General features: G+C 37.4%; 1 protein-coding gene across 2 annotated transcripts in view; it reads right to left on the bottom strand.

Annotated features, from left to right (window-relative positions):
* Window positions 1-20526, bottom strand: part of SBF2 (SET binding factor 2) — a 483767-nt gene that overhangs the window by 92617 nt on the left and 370624 nt on the right. For both annotated transcript variants that reach the window (XM_047693703.1, XM_047693702.1), the window contains exon 17: window positions 9094-9162. In XM_047693703.1, coding sequence (XP_047549659.1) covers window positions 9094-9162 — 69 coding nt within the window. The remainder of the gene's footprint in view (window positions 1-9093; window positions 9163-20526) is intronic.

The raw sequence follows: 20526 nt of genomic DNA on the forward strand, positions 1-20526 counted from the left end.
ACAAAACAAACATTTTCCAGTTCTGTACAATTTCCCCTTCAATCATTTATATGACTTGTCTGGTTTCTTCAAGCATTTGAGTTTGTAATCTTGAAAGAGAGGATAGGAAGAATAGATTGTGGGGTTGGTTAGAACTTTTAGATCCCTTTTATCCCAAAGCATCAAATGTTTAGTGACAGATTGCTTCTAAACACACATATATGACATGATACCATTGGGAAGTTAGTCAGATATTTTGCATGTTTTCAGTTCAAGTAATCAGCATATGACCTTTTAGTAGGGAGTGTATAGGCTGATAAAGTATGTATGTGTGTATGGGGGGAGGGTTGTTATGGAGCTCTTGGAAGTTTATCCCAAAGTTCTCTTGATCCAAGAGCAATATACAAACCATGTCCTCCATGCTTCAACTCCACCCCTTCCCCACATGATAGACACGTTCTTGCCATCAAAACTCAGCACAGACAGAGCCAATTGCACAGTTGGTCTGAATGTTGATTCTTGTGTTAAGACACCCAGGATGTCCACCTATAGGACTTTTCATTGGCTTTTCCCACATTTGTAAGACCTCTTGGGAGAACTGAGTTAACTCGACAAGAGGAAGGGAAAGAGGAAAAAGAGGAGCAAAGGTACAGTAACAACAAAAAAATCAGAAGCAGTCATTGACATTTATGAAGGGCTTATCATTTGCTGGGAGGGAAGCATTTTACATGTGCTATTGCATCCAATGCTCATACTAACCCTACAAGGTAGATATTATTATCATCCTTATTTGTAGTTAATGACACTGTGGCGCAGAGAATAAAATAAGATGCCCAAGGTTACAGAACCATTAAGGCCTTGTCAGTGGAACTCTGATATCCAATTACTAGATAGCAAATTTTGTGAAGGTGGAAGGAAGCTGTATTTTGGAAGCTGTGTACTGTGTAATGGTTAAAGGGATGGATTCTGGAATTAGACAAAATGGAATCTGAAGTCTAGTTTTTTCTTCAAAAAAAAAAAAACACTTTGAGCTGTGTTGATCTTCCTTACTCTATTTTTGTTTCCACATTTCATTAATTTCCTTTAGTCATTATGGAAGATCAATTATGTACCAGATACAATCTAGGAGATGAGGATATACCAATGAACAAATGAAACTTCCTGCTTTCCTGGAACCTATGTTCACATGGCAAGACATCTAGAAAACAAATATAATAAATATATGTGATGCACACACACACACATAAGAGCAGGGAAGGGAGAATAAGAGCATTGGAGAGGGATGGATAGAATTTTAAATAGGGTTATCAGAATAGACCTCACTGAGAAAGTAACATCAACTTAATATAGACTGCTATGTGCATGCAGAAGAGGTTATATATAAACCTAATGGTAACCACATATCAAAAACCCCTAATAAATATACAAAGAATAAAGAGAGAGAAATCCAAATAAATCAATAAAGAAAACTAGCAAACCATGAAAGAGAAGGATCAGAGAAAATCTCCAGAAACAACAACAAAACCAGCAATAAAATGTTAATAAATAGATATTTGTCAATAATTACTTTGAATGTAAATGGGCTAAATGCTCCAATCAAAAGATATAGGGTGAAAGAATGGATAAAATAAGATGACTCATATATACGTTGCTTACTTTACTTATTTACTTTAAAAGATTTATTTGAGAGAGAGAGAGAGAGAGAAAGAGAGAATAAGTGCAAGAAGGGGAGGGGCAGAAGGAGAGGGAAAGAATCTCAAGCAGACCCCAACCCCCCAAAGAGTGTGGAGCCCTAAGGTGGGGCTCGATCTCACAAACCTGAGACCATCACCTGAGCCAAAATCACGAGTTGACACTTAACCAACTGAGCCACTCAGGCATCCCTACAGAGGTGCATTTTAGATATAAAGACACCTGCAGATTGAAAGTGAGGGGGTGGAGAAACATTTTCTCATGCAAATGGATATCAAAAGAAAGCCAGAGTAGCAATACTTAAATCAGACAGACTAGACTTTAAAACAAAGGGGAGGTGAACCATGAGAGACTACGGACTCTGAAAAACAATCTGAGGGGTCTGAAGTGGCAGGGGGTGGGAGGTTGGCGGAACCAGGTGGTGGGTATTGGAGAGGGCACGGATTTGCATGGAGCACTGGGTGTGGTGCAAAAACAATGAATACTGTTATGCTGAAAGTTTAAAAAAAAATAAAAATAATATTAAAAAAATAAAGTGAGGATACACACAAAAATAAGTAAATAAATAAATGAATAAAACAAAGACTGTAACAAGAGATGGAGAAGGGCACTGTATAATAACAAAGTAATAACAAAAGGGATAATCCAACAAGAAGATACAACAACTGTTGAGGTTGAAGGTTTACTATTGGTAACAAATTATCCTTTGTGAATCAATTTCTTTATAACATTAATAAGTGTCTTGATTAGTATGGCTTTCATGTATATTACATATATATTTTAAAGATTTTATTTATTTATTTGAGAGAGAGAGGAGAGAACACACGAGATGGGGGAAGAAGGGGTTAGAAAGAGAGGGAGAAGCAGACTCCCCACCGAGCAGGGAGCCTGGCTTGATCTCAGGACCCTGCTCTGAGCTGAAGGCAGATGCTAAACTGACTGAGCCAGCCAGTTGCCCCAGCTTTCATGTATATTAATGTTGAAGGAAGCTCTAAGACTTGCTGCAACAGAAGCAATAACAGAAAGAGGATTCTGAGAAGGAAAAGAGGAGAGAATGAGGAACAAGTCCAGGAAAGTATGGAGAGTTGATTAGAAAGCCTGGCGGAGAAGGCCCTCATGTGAGGGAGGGAACAAAACTCACACATACCAAGGCCTGAACCCAGAGGGAAAGGGAAGAAGGGGAAACAGTCACCGTAAATCAGTGTCATTATGTAAGGGAGACTACAAGGGTATGAGGTATTTAAATAAAATAGGGTAGTCTCCTTTGTTGTTGGCACATTCTTCAGTACCACAGTTCACTTTGTTTCCTCCTTTTTGTTTACTACTAATGATTTTCATGCCTGCTTGCCCTATAAGATAATCAAGTACTGGATAGCAGAAACCATGTCTTCTGTATCACTGCAGCGCATCCAAGGCCTAGTACAGACTTTTACACAAAGGACACACTCAGCAACCTTGGTAAAATATAATTTTCTACCAGGTGGTTAGTATAACTTCGCATTTATAAGTAACCATGTTCCTTCAGATCTTCAAATTCCATAGTTGCCTTATAGTACTAGCTTAAACAGTGAAGATAAACTAATATTAAGAAAGAATGGTAATTCTAAAGTATTATAATAATTGAGTTTCTCAGAAGCAGAGGTTTTCCAGGACTAGGACGAAAGGAGTAGCCACTGCAAAGAAACACTGGGAGAAGCAAGAAGAGGTTGTGCTGAGAGGGGAGGAGGAAGGAATGCTAAGTTGTCTGAAAGAACAAGAAAATGAAGGGAGGAAATAAAAGCAAGGCACTATCTCTGGCCATTCTAAAATTCTGCTATGCTGGAGGCATCTGCTGTAATAAGCACATTCGTATCTCTCCCAGGCCAAATTTGGATTCAGCCCACTGTCGATGCCTATCTTCACTCTCAAATGTTTTTCTGCTAATTTATTTTCAAGTTTAGTATTTTATTTTATAGCAAAAAAAAAAAAAAAAAAAAAGATGAAAAAAGACCCTTCATCACCACCCCCTGCCAATTTTCCCCAAAAATGTAATCCTTTGAGACTGGCTGTAGGAAATGCAATGTATCCAGATCATGAAGTTTAAGAAAAACAAAATTCTTTTCCTATTTTGTAGACTTCTAAGAACCTCTCTTGTCACTTACCAATAGGGGGAAAAAACGGAATGATGAAATACCATTTTTTATATTATTTTAAGATTTTTCTTCTAGTAACAATCTTAATAACATGAATGTGGGCTCATCTGGATTCCATTGGTTAGAATTACCTATAAGCTGTCATATCTGTAGTAGGACAAGCAGGGTCCATATTAATGACTAATGGGCAAAACCAGTTAGTTATTCAAGGAACTTCTAAATCATCAGAGAAGTACAAAAGTGCATCTGCTGTGATTCTGAGTACTTAGTATGTTTTCTATTAGAAATATGTGGAAGTTAGAGATTTACATATAACGATATGTGATAATTATTAATTGAACATTCAATTAATCAGCATATTCTGATGTTTCCTTACAATTTGCTCACATTTCTCTACTTTTAATGAGTCGATTGTAACTCATGCTTTAACTTATGAAGCCTTTCCTGAAGAAGCCAGACATAAAAGAACATATATCATATGATTCCATTTATATGAAACATCCAGAAAAGGCAAACTTATAGGGACAGAAAGTATATTAGTGTTTACCTGGGAATGAGAAGTGACTGCAAATGTACATGAGATTTCTTTTTGGAGTGATGGAAATGTTCTAAGATTAAACAGTGTGATAGTTGTGTAAAACCAAAATATACTAAAAATTGCTAAAATATACACTTAAGATGAGTGAATTTTATGGTATATAAGTTATACCTCAACAAACCTGTTAATAAGAATGAACCCTCTGTGTGTCTGGACACTAGAGATTTTTTTTACATGTTTAATGAAATGAAAATTTTAAAGAGGAACTAAATCTACTTCTATTGAGAGTGAGAGCCTGAATAATGCTCTTATGAAGTAAGACCTATCCTGAACAGTAAATCATCTGCAAAGTGCCACCTGCTTATGGGGGATCTTTGGAATCTGGGAAGGGCATGTACCACTTCAGGGTGCTTGAATTTAAGATAAATAGGTTATTTCTACTTTTTCCCAGGGTAAACATGAACTACAATGAGTACCAGGAGAGAAAGCTTCAGTTCTTCTGGGGATCATTTTGAGCATCAGTAACCAACCAGTGTGTCTCAAAGAAGTAAAAGAAGGAATCAGTCCTATTTTGATAGATTCTAGGATACTCTCTGGATTACCTGGGTGATTAAGAACTATAAGAGGGTGACTCTAAGAGATATAGATCATGGAAGAGAGGGCATTACACAGTGACTCATAGTGAAGGGACCCATGGCCTTCACTGTTGCCCAAAGGTATCCTATTTTGTTTCTATTTCTGCTCTGACTATTGAGTTTTAGCTTAATCTTTAATTCTTTTTACTCCAAAAGAGTGACATTTACACAAGAACCCCTGCTTTAAACTTTGAGTATATACTTCAGTTCTTTTTTTTTTAATTAATTTTTTATTTTTTCAGCATAACAGTATTCATTATTTTTGCACCCCACCCAGTGCTCCATGCAATCCATGCCCTCTACCATACCCACCACCTGGTGCCCCCAACCTCCCACCCCCCCACCCCTTCAAAATTCTCAGATCGTTTTTCAGAGTCCATAGTCTCTCATGGTTCACCTCCCCTTCCAATTTCCCTCAACTCCCTTCTCCTCTCCATCTCCCCTTGTCCTCCATGCTATTTGTTATGCTCCACAAATAAGTGAAACCATATGATAATTGACTCTCTCTGCTTGACTTATTTCACTCAGCATCATCTCTTCCAGTCCCGTCCATGTTGCTACAAAACTTGGGTATTCATCCTTTCTTTTTTCTTTTTCTTTTTTTTTTTTTTTACAGCTTTATAAACATATATTTTTATCCCCAGGGGTACAGGTCTGCGAATCGCCAGGTTTACACACTTCACAGCACTCACCATAGCACATACCCTCCCCAATATCAATAACCCCACCCCCCTCTCCCAACCCCCTCCCCCCATCAACCCTCAGTTTGTTTTGTGAATTAAGAGTCACTTATGGTTTGTCTCCCTCCCAATCCCATCTTGTTTCATTTACTCTTCTCCTACCCCCTCAACCCCCCATGTTGCATCTCCTCTCCCTCATATCAGGGAGATCATAAAGAAGATGTGGTATATATACACAATGGAATACTATGCAGCCATCAAAAGAAATGAAATCTTGCCATTTGCGACGACGTGGATGGAACTAGAGGGTATCATGCTTAGCGAAATAAGTCAATCGGAGAAAGACAACTATCATATACTTCAGTTCTTAATTTAACAAACATGGTTTTTGATAAAAAGGACCTAAGTAAACAAACGGTAACCCAACGTTATTATTCAGTAACTATGAAATGTTCCTCTGTCAATAACTGATTAATGAATACGAAAGGCCATTAGACAGTTTGTTTCTTCAGGGTAAGGACCCAGGTGCTATTCACTTGCAACTCTGCAACGAAGTTAGCACGGGGCTTGCCATTCCTAATTACTGTTTGCTGAACTAAGAATGAAAGCATCATATAAATGATAAGCATAATATAAATGTAAATGATTACACTGTTTTTCACCATTAAAGTAATCCTTAACTTTTTTTTTTTTAAGATTTTATTTGAGAGAGAGAGCATAGGTGGGGGCAGGGGGAGAGGCAGAAGGAGAAGGACAAGCAGACTCCTCAAGGCGCTTGATCCCAGGACCTGGAATCAGGATAAGAGCTAAAGGCAGATGCTTAACTGAATGAGCCAACCAAGGTGCACCAGTAATCCTTAGCAATTTAAACCTGGTGGATATTCTGCCTAAGCCCAAGAGGTAGTAGCTGCACTCTGTTTCTAATACTGCTCTATTCCTTAGAATTCTCTTTACTTTTTACTTTACTTCTTAGCAGTTAATCCCGTTACTACTTAATAACTTAATAAAATTTTCCTGCTCATATAACTGGTGTGGTTTCTGGCTCCTAATTCATGTGCAAACCAAATCAAATCAAACCAAGCCAACAAGAAATAATTAAATTCATAAGCCCACCCCTACAACGTAAGTTTGAATTATTGTTTGATAATACAGAGAAACAGTATGGCATTTAGCCCAACTTATTAACTACTTAAAAACTCCCACAAAACTAACCAGTATGATGGTTTTGCAGTGTCCTATCTTACTAATCTAAGGTAGGACAACACTTCCCAGAACTTTCTTTCCACTATGATTCTAGGGTTTGGGTTGGCCACAAGAGAAATTTCTCTAAGATTTGGACAAAAATGAAGCAGCAGTCATTACACTCTGAAGGCAACATAGGATGCACTGCTACAGCTCATATGCCTTGTCACTGATCTGCTGGCTCATGTTGATATAGGGAAGGGACTCAGCTCACAGTTCCTCCAGCTCCAGCCGCATCTCCTTCAGCTTCTCCTAGCCCAGGGCCAGGTGCATGTGTAGCTCTGTGGCTAACAGTGCTCCTTCTTTTGCAGGTCATTTGCATTGTGGAGGTTAGAAAAAGTAAGAGATACACACAGATTGCAGTTTGTCCTTGGTCTTCCCTGTGTCATGACTGACAGGGACTTCAGGCCCACAAGTAGAGCCTAATTCAAAGCTTTCTATAAACTTTCCCCCCAGTTTCTGTAACAATATAAGGGCTGGTCCCTTATAATAAGTTACTTAATTATATCACTCATGGTACTTCTGCTATCATGATCAAACCCTCACTAATATATACTGTAAAATGGTTGAATGATTCTCCTTAAAAAAGAATCATAAGCGATGAGTCACTCAAGCAATTGAGTTTCTATTGTCAATTCTTATTTTCCCTATGATTCTTATTTATTTCTACATAGTATTTAAGTTTAAAAAATATTTTAGACATTGAAAGTGGGAAAGATTTAAAATGCCATTTTCTTTAACAAATGCCAGGTGAGGGCCTATATGAAGACAAGTTAGACAGTGGACTAAGTTTTCTAGCTGCTCTGAGATATAGAAACAAATTTCCTAGGTGGTTTAGGATTCAGGACAGCCTGGCTAATTTTTGTAACAGTGTTCTCCATGCTAGCAGGGGAATGAGATGAAGGGATCAGGGAGTTCACAGAAGGTTAGTATGTATGCACTGAAGGAAAAATGGAGTAGGCCTGGAGCTAGGGCTAAGCTGGGGAGGGAAGGTCAAAAGATGATGCACAAGCTCCAGTTAGTCGTCATTAGCGTCTAAACCTAAAATTCATTTGTTTGACTTTTTTGAGATTTGTCCTGTTTCCTGAGCGTGTTCAGTATGACTTGCCAGTTCTCAGAAGTGTGAATGTCAAGAATTCCACTTTCTGTTTTAAAAGAGGGAGGGAGGGAGGGTAAGTAAGAAGAAAGAGGGATATGCAGTGACTTAGAGAAAGAACTTCTGATTACAGAGAACCTTTGGGTTAAGATCTTTAACTGTGGACGGGCTGTTTGAAGTAAAGTTCAAAAAAAAACCCCCCAAAACTGGCCTTATCAATTAATATCTCTGAGAAAATATCCTAGACTCATGGAATTTATTTTCTGTGGTAGGGGAAAATACTCAAACGTAAATAAATGAATATACAATTGCAGGTGTTACAAAATGCTATAAAGAAAAATAAAGTAGGGGCGCCTGGGTGGCTCAGTCATTATGTATATGCTTTTGGCTCAGGTCATGATCCCAGGGTCCTGGCCCTGCTTTGTGCTCCCTGTTCAGTGGGAAGCCTGCTTCTTCCTCTCCCACTCCCCCTGCTTGTGTTCCCTCTCTCGCTATGTCTCCCTCTGTCAAATAAGTAAAATCTTAAAAAGAAAAATAAAGCAAAAAAAAAAAGAAAAAAAAGCAGGGATGGAATGGGTGGAGTTCTATCTTAGGAGATGATTTAGTATTATGTATTAGATTTTTCTACACACAGTACATTTGGCTCTTGAACAATGCGTGGTTGGGGGCACTGACCCCTTGTGCAGTCAATAATCAATGTGTAACTGTTACTCCCCTAAAACTTCACTATTCATGGCTTAGAGTTGACTGGAAGCCTTACTGATAACATCAACAGTTGATTAACACATATTTTATATGTTATATGTACATATACTGTATTTTTACAATAAACTACAGAAAAAGCTATTGAGAAAATCATAAGGACGAGAAAATACATTTGCAGTACTGTACCAGAAAAAAGCCACAAATAAGTGGACCTGTATAGTTAAAATCTGTGTTGTTCAACGGTCAACCGTATGCAATAAATATTATAATAAATATAACCACAGATATATCTTTGATATACAAGTGGAAAAGATTCATGTTGTTCCATGATAAACCAAACTTCATATATTTATATAAATCATAAGGAGCTTACATATAAACCAATGAAACTTACCCTGTAGAAAGCACTGGTCAAAGGGAGCAATGCTGCAGCAATGTTATATTCTTCTAAACTTGAACAATCCTTAAACAAAACAAAGAGAAACGAGCATAATTAGGACATTTACCAGAAATCACAAATATATGGACACAAAAATTTAGGACATACTGTTTACTGTCTTAGGGGGTTTTTACTTTTATTCCAAATTGTCACTAAGTCTTACTTAAGTAAATTTGAAAAACAAAACAAAACAAAACTGTCCTTGAAGCACATTATTTTAGAAAAGAGATGAAAATACATTTGAGATAGACTTTTTAAAAGTTTTTATGTAAATTCCAATTAGCTAACATACAGTGCAATATTAATTTCAGATGTGCAATATAGTGACTCACCACTTCCATACAATACCCAGTGCTCATCACAGCAAGTGTCCTCCTTAATCCCCATCACCTGTTTTCACCCATCTCCTCACCCATCTCCCCTCTGGGAACCATTCGTTTGTTCTCTAAAGTTAAATAAGAATCTGTTTCTTGGTTTCCCTCCCTCTCTGTCTCTTCCCTTTGTTTGGTTGCTTGTTTTATTTTGTCAATTCCACATGAATGAAATCACATGGTAATCGTTTTTCTCTGACTTATTTCACTTAGCATAATACTGTCTTGCCCCATCCATGTTATTCCTAATGGTAAGATTTCACTTTTTTTATGGCTAAGTAATATCTCAATGCATGTGCAATGCATGTAGACACAGACACAGACACACACACCCCACTTCTTTATCCATTCATCAGCCAAAGGACATTTGGGTTTCTTCCATAATTTGTTATAAATAATGCTGCTATAAACATTGGGTATATGTATCCCTTTGAATTAGTATTTTTATATTCTTTGGATAAATACCTAAGTAGTGCAATTGCTGGGTCACAGGGTAGCACTATTTTTAACTTTGTGAAGAACCTCCACACTGTTTTCTGTTGTGACTGCATCAGTTTGCATTCCCACCAACAGCGTGAGTGGGTTCTCCTTTCTCCACATCCTTGCTAGCACCTGTTTTGAGATTTATGTTAGCCCTTCTGACTGGTGTGAGGTAGTTTTGATTTGCATTTCCCTGATGATGAGTGATGCTGAGCATCTGTTCATGTGGCAGTTGGGCACTTGTATGTCTTCTCTGGGGAAATCTCTGTTTATGTCTTTTGACCATTTTTAAATTGATTTATTCGTTTTTTTAAGAAAATTTTATTTATTTATTTGACAGACAGAGATCACAAGTAGGCAGAGAGGCAGGCAGAGAGAGAGGAGGAAGCAGGCTCCCTGCGGAGCAGAGAGCCCGATGTGGGGCTCGATCCCAGGACCCTGGGATCATGACCTGAGCCAAAGGCAGAGGCTTTAACCCACTAAGCCACCCAAGCGCCCCTGATTTATTCATTTTTTAGGAGTTGAGTTTGACAAGTTCTTTGTATATTTTGGGTACTTACCCTTTATCAGATATGCATTTGCAAATATCTTCTCCCATTCTGAAGGTTGCCTTTTAGGTTTGTTGATTGTTTCCTTCACTCTGCAGAAGTGTTTTATTTTGATGAAGTCCCTCCCAATAGTTTATGTTTGCTTTTGTTTCCCTTGCCTCTGTAGACATAACTAGTAAGAAGTTGCTACAACCTACATCAAAAAGGTAGCTGCCTCTGCTGTCCTCTACGATTTTTATGGTTTCAAGTCTCACATTTAGGTCTTTAATCCATTTTAAGCTTATTTTTGTGTATGGTATAAGAAAATGGTCCAGTTTCATTCTTTTGCATGTAGCTGTCCAGTTGTCCCAACACCATTTGTTGAAGAGACTATCTTTTCCCCACTGGATATTCTTTACTGTTTTGTGGAAGATTAATTGACCATATATAGTTGTGGGCTCATTTCTGGGTTTTCTGTTCTGTTCTATTGATCTAAGTGGCTATTTTTGTACCAGTACCATACTGTCTTGATGACTACAGCTTTGTAATATAGCTTGAAGTTAGAAATCACGATGCCTCTGCTTTGCTTTTCTTCTTTTCTTTTTCTTCAAGGTTGCTTTGGCTATTTGGGGTCTTTTGTGGTTCCATACAAATTTTAGGATTGTTTACTCTAGCTCTGTGAAAAATGCTGATGGTATTTTACAGGGACTGCAATTAAATATGTAGATTGCTTTGGGTAGCATAAACATTTCAACAATATTTGTTCTTCCAATCCATGAGCATGGAAAGTCTTTCCATTTCTTTGTGTTCTCTTCGATTTGTTTCATCTGTGCTCTATAGTTTGTAGAGTACACATCTTTCACCTCTTTGGTTAGGTTTATTTCTAAGTATCTTATTGCTTTCGGTGCAATTGTAAATGAGACTTATTCCTTAATTTCTTTTTCTGCTGCTTCATCCTTAGTTTATAGAAATACAACTGATTTCTGTACGTTGATTTTGTATCCTGTGACTTTACTGAATTTGTGTACTAGATCTAGCAGTTTTTGGTGAAGTCTTTAGGTTTTCTAAATAGAGTATCATGTCATCTGCAAATCGTGACAGTTTTACTTCTTCCTTATCAGCGTGGATGCCTTTTATTTCTTTTTGTTGTGTGATGGCTGTGGCTAGGACTTCCAGTACTATGTTAAGCAACAGTCGTGAGAGTGAACATCCATGTCTTATTCCTGACTGAAGAGGAAAAGCTATCAGTTTTCCCCACTGAGGATATATAAGCTGTGGGTTTTTCATATATCTCCTTCATTACATCTAGGTATGTTCCCCTCTAATCCTACTTTGTTGAGGGTTTTTTTTTTTTTTTTTTTTTTTACCATGAATGGATGATGGATGTTGTACTTTGTCAAATGCTTTCTCTCCATCTATTGAAAAGATCATATGGTTCTTATCCCTTTTATTAATGTGGTGTAGCATATTGATTTGCGAATACTGAACTGCCCTCATAACCCAGGAATAAATCCCACTTGATCGTGCTGAACGGTTACTTTAATGTATTATTGGATTTGGTTTGCTAGTATTTTACTAAGAATTTTTGCATCCAAGTTCATCAGGGATTGGCCTGTAGTTTTCTTTTTTAGTGGAGTATTTACCTGGTTTTTGTATCAGGGTAATGCTGGTTTCATAGAATGAACAGAATGAATTTGGAAGTTTTCCTTCCTTTTCTATTTTTTGGAATAGTTTGAGAAGAATAGGTATTAACTATTTTTTAAATGTTTGGTAGAAGTTGCCTGTGAAGCCTCTGGCCCTGGTTTTGTTTTTTGGGAGTTTTTTGGTTATTGATTAAATTTGTTTGCTGGCTATTTGTTCTTGTTTTCTATTTCTTCATGTTTCAGTGTTGGTAGTTTATATGTTTGAAGGAATTATTTTCATATGCTACTGGTGAGCAGCTACCTTTACTTTCCTGTTTTATAAAGTTGTATTAAAAGCTGTGTAATTTATATTTAAAAAAACTTTTGGAAGGGATTTCAGTATATTTATTATATTTCACTGCCTCTAAGATACACATTTTTTTTCATACTTCAACTTCTCCAAGACTTGAATCCCTCTTGCAACTAACTGGAAATGTTTTTTCTTAGTGTTGAATACAAAGGGTATTTTGTTATTGATCAGGCAAAAGAGATGTTATTGATGCCAAAATTCATTGGGTGAAATGTTGGGGAATGGAACAGTCAGAAGATCTCAGTGGGAATGTAAAATGGTGCAGCTGCTAGGAAAACAGTATGGCAGTTCCTCAAAAATTGAAAAACAGAATTACCATATGTTCCAACAGTTCTACTTCTGGGTATATATCCAAAACAACAGTAAATTGAACAGATATTTGTACATTCATGTTCACAGAGGTATTATTCACAATAGCAAGAGGTGAAAGTAACCCAATCCTTAGCTCTGCAAGGAATACTCCTTGGTTCTCCAAGGAAACATACCTAAAAGGTTTCCATAGGAATGCCAAGGGGAGTGTACTCAAACTTGCACAAACACTAGTTTTACAGAGTATTGATAGCTATTATTTGTGGGGAGTTGGGAGTTGGGAAAATGCTGGGTAAACAAAATTAAATGAAATGCCCTTGCTTGTTTTTTAATTTTTTAAAAAAGACTTTATTTATTTGAGAGAGAAAAAGAGAGAAGGCATGAGCAGGCTCCCCACTGAGCAAGGAGCCTGATGCAGGACTTGATCCCAGGAACCTGGGATCATGACTTGGGCCAAAGGCAGACACTTTTTTTTTTTTTAAGATTTTATTTATTTATTTGACAGACAGAGATCACAAGTAGGCAGAGCAGCAGGCAGAGAGAGAGGGGGAAGCAGGCTCCCTGCTGAGCAGAGAGCCAGGTGCGGGGCTTGATCCCAGGACCCTGGGATCATGACCTGAGCCGAAGGCAGAGGCTTTAACCCACTGAGCCACCCAGGCACCCCCCAAAGGCAGACACTTAACCAACTGAGTCACCCAGGTACCCTCTTGTTTTGTTTTTCTTTTTCTTTTCTTTTCTTTCTTTCTTTTTTTTTTTTTTTTTTAACTGTAGGATTTCTCAGGGTTTTTAAACTGTGACTGTATGGAGACAAGTTGGTCGGCAGCATCTCCAAACAGAATTTGAGTAAGAACATTTTTTAAGAAAGTAGTTGAAAATATGGGCGCCTGGGTGGCTCAGTGGGTTAAGCCGCTGCCTTCGGCTCAGGTCATGATCTCGGGGTCCTGGGATTGAGTCCCGCATCGGGCTCTCTGCTCAGCAGGGAGCCTGCTTCCCTCTCTCTCTCTCTCTCTCTGCCTGCCTCTCCGTCTACTTGTGATCTCTCTCTGTCAAATAAATAAATAAAATCTTTAAAAAAAAAGAAAGAAAGAAAGTAGTTGAAAATATATTTTGGAAAAATGATGATTCAATATCATCAAAAATCTGAGAGAATTCCCACCAAAGGATCACCTTAAAACTTGTTAAGGACTTTTACTTTTTTTTTAAGTTGAAGTATAACTAACGTACAATATCCTACCACTTTCAAGGGAATCATAGTGATTCAATATTTTTCTATATTACCAAATGATTCCCATGATAAGGCTAGTTAGTGTCACCAAATAAGTTATTACAATATTGACTAAATTCCCCATGCCGTATATTATATCCCCATGACTTATTTTATAACTGGATGTTGCTACCTCTTAATCTCCTTCACCTATTTTGCCTAAAACCCAACCACTCTCCCTTCTGGTAAGCAACAATTTGTTTCTTGTATCTGAGTCTATTTATGTTTTGTCTGTTCACTTATATTGTTTTTTAGATTCTATACATAAGTGAAATCATACAGGATTTGTCTTTCTCTGCCTGATTTATTTCATTTAGCATAATCTGCTCTAGGTCCATCCTTGCTGTCACAAATGGCAAGACCTCAGTCTTCTCTCTCACACACACACCACATCTTTGTTCATCTACAGAAGGACACTTAGGCTGCTTCCATCTCCTGGCTATTGTAAATAATGTTGCTATCAACAGAGGAGTGCATTTATCTCTTCAGATTGGTGTTTTCTCCTTCTTTGGATAAATACCCAGCAGCAGAACTCCTGGCTCATACAGTAGTTCTACTTTTAATTTTTTTAGGAACCTCCATACTGTTTTCCATAATGGTTGCATTTCCCAACAACAGTATATGAGGGTTTCCTCTTCTCTATATCCCTACCAACACTTGTTGTTCTCGGACTTTTTTCTTGACTTCTGTTAATTTCATATTTGACAGACACTTTTGTTGAACAATTAAAAGATGCTAGATAAAATGTTTAAAAAATTTTAATGCAAAGCAATAAACTGGGAAGGACCTAATGAATACTCAGACCAAACTGTAAGTTAAGTGGAACCTGGAGTGGTAAACAGAGCACTGAAGTAAAATTTTACCTCAGAAGCAGCTTGTGAGCAAAGTAAATCCGAATATTAATTTTGAACAACTAAAGGACTCAAGGGACAGGAAACAAAGCCCAGTGCTTGCTAAAGGTAGGAAGTCCATTAGGAGAGCTACCATAAACCTCGAATCCCTAGAGCCATCTAGAACACCAGATAAGAAGGCTGGGGTATAAAAAAGATAATTACACAAGGAAACTGATAAATATGTGGGTAAATCTGAACACACAGTGATATAAAACAATGATAATTATGTCTTTTGGTATTAAAGAAAATTAATGATACAAGTAACATGTACAACCACAGAAGCACAGAAATTGTGAGGTGGTAGTCTAGAATTGGATATTGATAAATTAAGTGAGCATTTAAAGTTTTCTGTATTACTACCAAAGGAATATAGAATGGGTTATAACTTCTAATCTAATGGAGAAAAAAAATGGAGAGGAAAACAAACACAAAACTTATAACCCAAAGGAAAGCCAGAAAGAGGAAAAGAAACCCCCAAGGAGAAACAATCAGAAAATAACAAAATAAGATGGTAGAAATAAATAAAATTGTGATAGCCAAAATAAACCAAATATTCTGGCTAAAAAGCAAAGACTGTCATTGAGTAAAAAGCTAGAGTCTAAATATTTGTTGTTTAAAACTTAAGAATACACGAAAGGTAAAAGGCTGGAAAAAGATGTACCAAGCAAATACCAAAAGGAGTTGAGATAGCTATAATAACATACAAAATAATCTTTAGGAAAAAGGCATTACAAGAAATAAAAAGAAGCATTACGTAAAATAGCTCAACTTATCAGAAAGATGTAACAATTTTAAATGTGTATACACTTAATTAACTTAGTCTTCGTCTAAAAACACAGAAAACAAAAATTGACAGACATATAAAAACATAAATTCACAATCACACTGAAAGATTTTAATATACCACTGCCAGTACTTAACATCTCAAGCAAGTAGAAAAATCAGCACCAAAAATTTTGTTAAAAGTCAGAGCTAATGGGTATACACTGAATACTATATACAGAGGGGGAGTAGCAAGATGGCAGAGGAGTAGGAGACCTAATCTGGTCCCAGGAATTCAGCTAGATAGTTATCAAACCATTCTGAACACCTACAAACTCAACAGGAGATTGAAGAAAAGAGCAGCAATTCTATGAACATAAAAGTGACCACCTGGGGCACCGGGGTGGCTCAGTGGTTTAAGCCTCTGCCTTCGGCTCAGGTCACGATCTCAGGGTCCTGGGATAAAGCCCCACGTCAGGCTCTCTGTTCAGCGGGGAGCCTCTCCCGCCGCAACCCTCTGCCTGCCTCTTTGCCTGCTTGTGATCTATATCTGTCAAATAAATAAATAAAATCTTAAAAAAAATTGACCACTTTCTGGAAGGTAGGATGTGAGGAGAAGTGAATCTGAGGCAAAATATGGGAAGATAGACCACAGTGGGGAGGGAGCCCCCGTTAGCTGGCTCCCAGCAAGTGACAGAGCAGCAGATGACAAAATCATAACTTTTAGAAGTCTGCTCTTGTGAGGGATGTCGCTCCAGTGGCTAAGGGGGAGGAGGGAGTGAGGTGGAATCCTTGCTGGCATGGTGTGGTCTCAGGACCCTCAGGGTCACAGAAAGACAAGGGGTGCCTGAGTGTGGTGGAGCTCCCAGGTATCAGAGTGGGGAACCTGGCTATAAAGACAGAGATGAGGAGTGGGCTGTCAGATTGGGGTTGCCATAAACTGTGATCCACAGCACAGTTGGGCTACTACTCTTTGAGCAGGGACCCAACAAGCCACTGATCTGGGGAGATGCCCTCCCTTTCCTCCACTGGGAGGAGTGGTGCAGGCTGCAGGACTCTGCTGGGTTTGGAAACTCCAACTGAGGTTGTGTGCCAGAGACAGAAACACTTGGTTTTAGGCTGAGTGAGCACGGAGTGTGGCCAGAGACCAGGGAGACAAAAGTGATTGACTGCTTTTCTCTGAGGACACACTGAGGAGTGGGGCCCCAAGTTCTTGGCTTCTCTGGGGCCAGAGATTGGGAGGCCGCCATCTTCATTTTCAAAGCCTTCATAGAACAAAAGCAGTTGAGAGCAAACCAGAGTGGATTACTCAGCCTGGCCACTGGCAAGGGAGGTGCAATTCCACCTCAGGCAAAGACATTTAAGAATCACAGCAATGGCTCCTCCCCCAGAAGATTAGCAAGAACATCCAGCTAAGACCAAGTTTACTGATCAATGAGAAATGCAAAACTCCAGCACTAGGGGAATACACAAATAGAATTCATGGCTTTTTTCCCCATGATTCGTTAGTCTTTCAAAGTTAATTTTTAAAATTTTCTTAAATTTTTTTTTCTATTTTTTTCTGAAATTTTCTTCTTTCCTTTTTCAACCAACACCTCATATGATCAATTCCTTTTTAAAAATCTTTTTTAATTTTCATTTTTACACTCATATTCAATCCCTTTATTGTATTTAATCTTATTTTTTTTGTATATATGTAAGTTTTTCTTTTTTTAAATTTTGGGATACACTTACTTCTTTTTTATTTTTAGACCAAGATTTTTAATTTAAGACGTGCGGGTAATGCAATTACATTTGCTGAATAACACTACTTAAACAATCAGATGTAGGCTTCTTCTTACACTTACTTCTAACAGACCAAAATATACCCTGAATCTAGTGTATGGCTTTGTTCTAGTTTCCCACCTGATCACATTCACTTTTCTTTTTTTTTTTTTTTAAATTTATTTTCTTTCTTTTTTCAACCAACTTCTTATCAATTCTTTTTTTTAAATCATTTTTAATTTTCATCTTTATAGTCATATTCTATCCCTTTATTGTATTTACCCTTATTTTTGTATATATGTTTCTCTTTCTTTAAAATTTTGGGAGGCAGTTTCTTCTAACAGACCAAAATACACCCAAAATTTAGTGTATGGCTCTGTTCTATTCACCAGCCTAATCATATTCTTTTTTTTTCCCCTTTTCTTTTTCCCCCAGTTTTGGGTTTCTTCTGATTTGTTTAGTGTATATTTCTCTGGGGTCGTTGTTAGTCTTTTAGTATTTGGTTCTACCATTCATCTATTCTTCTCTGGACAAAATGACAAAATGCAAAAACTCACCTCAAAAAAAAAAAAAAAAAAAAAAGAACAAGAAGCAGTACCAATTGCCAGGGACCTAATCAATACAAACATTAGTAAGATGTCAGAACTAGAAATCAGAATAATGAATTTAAAGATAGTAGGCGGGTTTGATAAAAGCATAGAAGATACTAGAGAATCCCTTTCTAAAATCTAACAAAGTCGAAATAAAAAAGGCTATTAGTGAGGTGAGGTGTAATAAAAAAATGGAGGCTCTAACTGCTAGGATAAATGAGGCAGAAGAGAGAATTAGTGATATAATAGACCAAATAATGGAATAAAGAAACTGAGAAAAAGAGAGAAAAACTACTGAATCGTGAGGGTAGAATTTGAGAGATAAGTGATATCATAAGACAAAACAGTATTAGGATAATTGGGATCCCAGAAGAAGAAAGAGAGGGAGGGGCAGAAGGTAAAATGGAGCAAATTATAGCAGAGAAGTTCCCTAATTTAGGGAAGGAAATAGGCATCAAAAAACAGGAGGCACAGGGAACACCCCCAAATCAATAAAAATAGGTCAACACCCCATCATCTAATAGCAAAACTCACAAGCCTCAGAGACAAAAAGAAAATCCTGACAGCAGCTTGTGACAAGAGGTCTGTAACCTACAATGGTAGAAACATTAGATTGGCAGCAGATCTATACAGAGACCTAGCAGGCCAGAAGACTGCCATGATATATTCAGAGCACTAAATGAGAAAAATATGCAGCCAAGAATACTACAGCTAGCTAGGCTGTTGTTGAAAATAGAAGGAAAGATAAAAAGTTTTCAAGACAAACAAAAACTAAAAGAATTCACAAACATCAAACCAGCCCTACAGGAAATATTGAAATATTTGAATATTTGAAATATCTAAATATTGTCCTCTAAGCAAAGAGAGAGCCTAAAAATAACACAGACCAGAAAGAAACAGAGACAATATACAGTAACAGTGACCTTACAGACAATACAACGGCACTAACTTATTATCTTTCAATAGTTACCCTGAATGTAAATGGGCTAAATGCCCCAATCAAAAAACACAGGGTATCACACTGGATAAAAAATAAGACCCATTGATATGCTGTGTGCAGGAGACTCATTTTAGACCCAAAGACACATCGAGATTTAAAGTGAGGGGGTGGAAAACCATTTGCTATGCTAATGGAAATTGAAAGAAAGCTGGGTTGGCAATCCTTACATAAGACAAATTAGATTTTAAACAAAAGACTATAATAAGAGATGAGGAAGGACACTATTTCATACTTAAAGAGTCTATTCAAAATGAAGATCTAATAGTTTTAATTATCTATGCCCCTAACATGGGAGCAGCCAATTATATAAACCAATCAGAAACAAAATCAAAGAAACATATCAACAGTAATACAATAATAGTAGGGGACTTTAACAACCCCCTCACTGAAATGTACGGATCATCTAAGCAAAAGATCAACAAGGAAATAAAGGCTTTAAATGACACACTGGACCAGATGGACTATATTCAGAACATTCCATTCCAAAGCAACAGAATACACATTCTTCTTTAGTACACATGGAACATTCTCTAGAATAGATCACCTCCTGGTTCACAAATCAGGTCTCAACTGGTACCAAAAGATTGGGATCATTCCCTGCAAATTTTTGGACCACAATGCTTTGAAACTAGCACTCAATCACAAGAGGAAATACATGGAGGCTAAAGAGCATCCTGGTAAAGAATGAATGGGTCAACCAGGAAATTAAAGAAGAATTTTAAAAAATGCACGAAAACAAATAAAAATAAAAACACAACTGTTCACCTAACACCCCCATCCACTTTCCCTCCAAAACCCTCAGTTTGTTCCTCAGAGTCCACAGACGTATTGCATGGAGTGAGCACTCTCTGTGGTGCATAAACAATCTTGGAACACTGAAAAACAAATTAAAAAAAAAAACAAAACTGTTCAAAATTACACAGCAAAGGCAGTACTAAGAGGAAAGTATATAGCAATACAAGTCTTAAGAAACAAGAAAGGTCTCAAATACACAACTTAACCCTACACCTACAGGAGCTGGAGAAAGAACAGCAAAGAAAGCCTAAACCCAGCAGAAGAAGAGAAATCATAAAGATCAGAGCAGAAATCAATGAAATAGAAACCAAAAAAATAGTAGAACAGATCAACGAAACTAGGAGATGGTTCTTTGAAAGAATTATTAAGATTAATAAACCCATGGCCAGACATATCAAAAAGAATAGAGAAAGGACCTAAATTAATAAAATCATGAATGAAAGAGGAGAGATCACAACCAATACCAAAGAAATACAAACAATTATAAGAACACAGGATGAACAACTATACACCAGCAAATTTGACAATTTGGAAGACATGGATGCATTCCTAGAGACAAATAAACTACCAAAACTGAAACAGAAAGAAAAAGAAAACCTGAACAGACCCATAACCAGTAAGGAGATTGAAGCACTCATCAA

Source organism: Lutra lutra, chromosome 10, assembly GCF_902655055.1.
Source record: "Lutra lutra chromosome 10, mLutLut1.2, whole genome shotgun sequence".
Classification (NCBI taxonomy): Eukaryota; Metazoa; Chordata; class Mammalia; order Carnivora; family Mustelidae; genus Lutra; species Lutra lutra.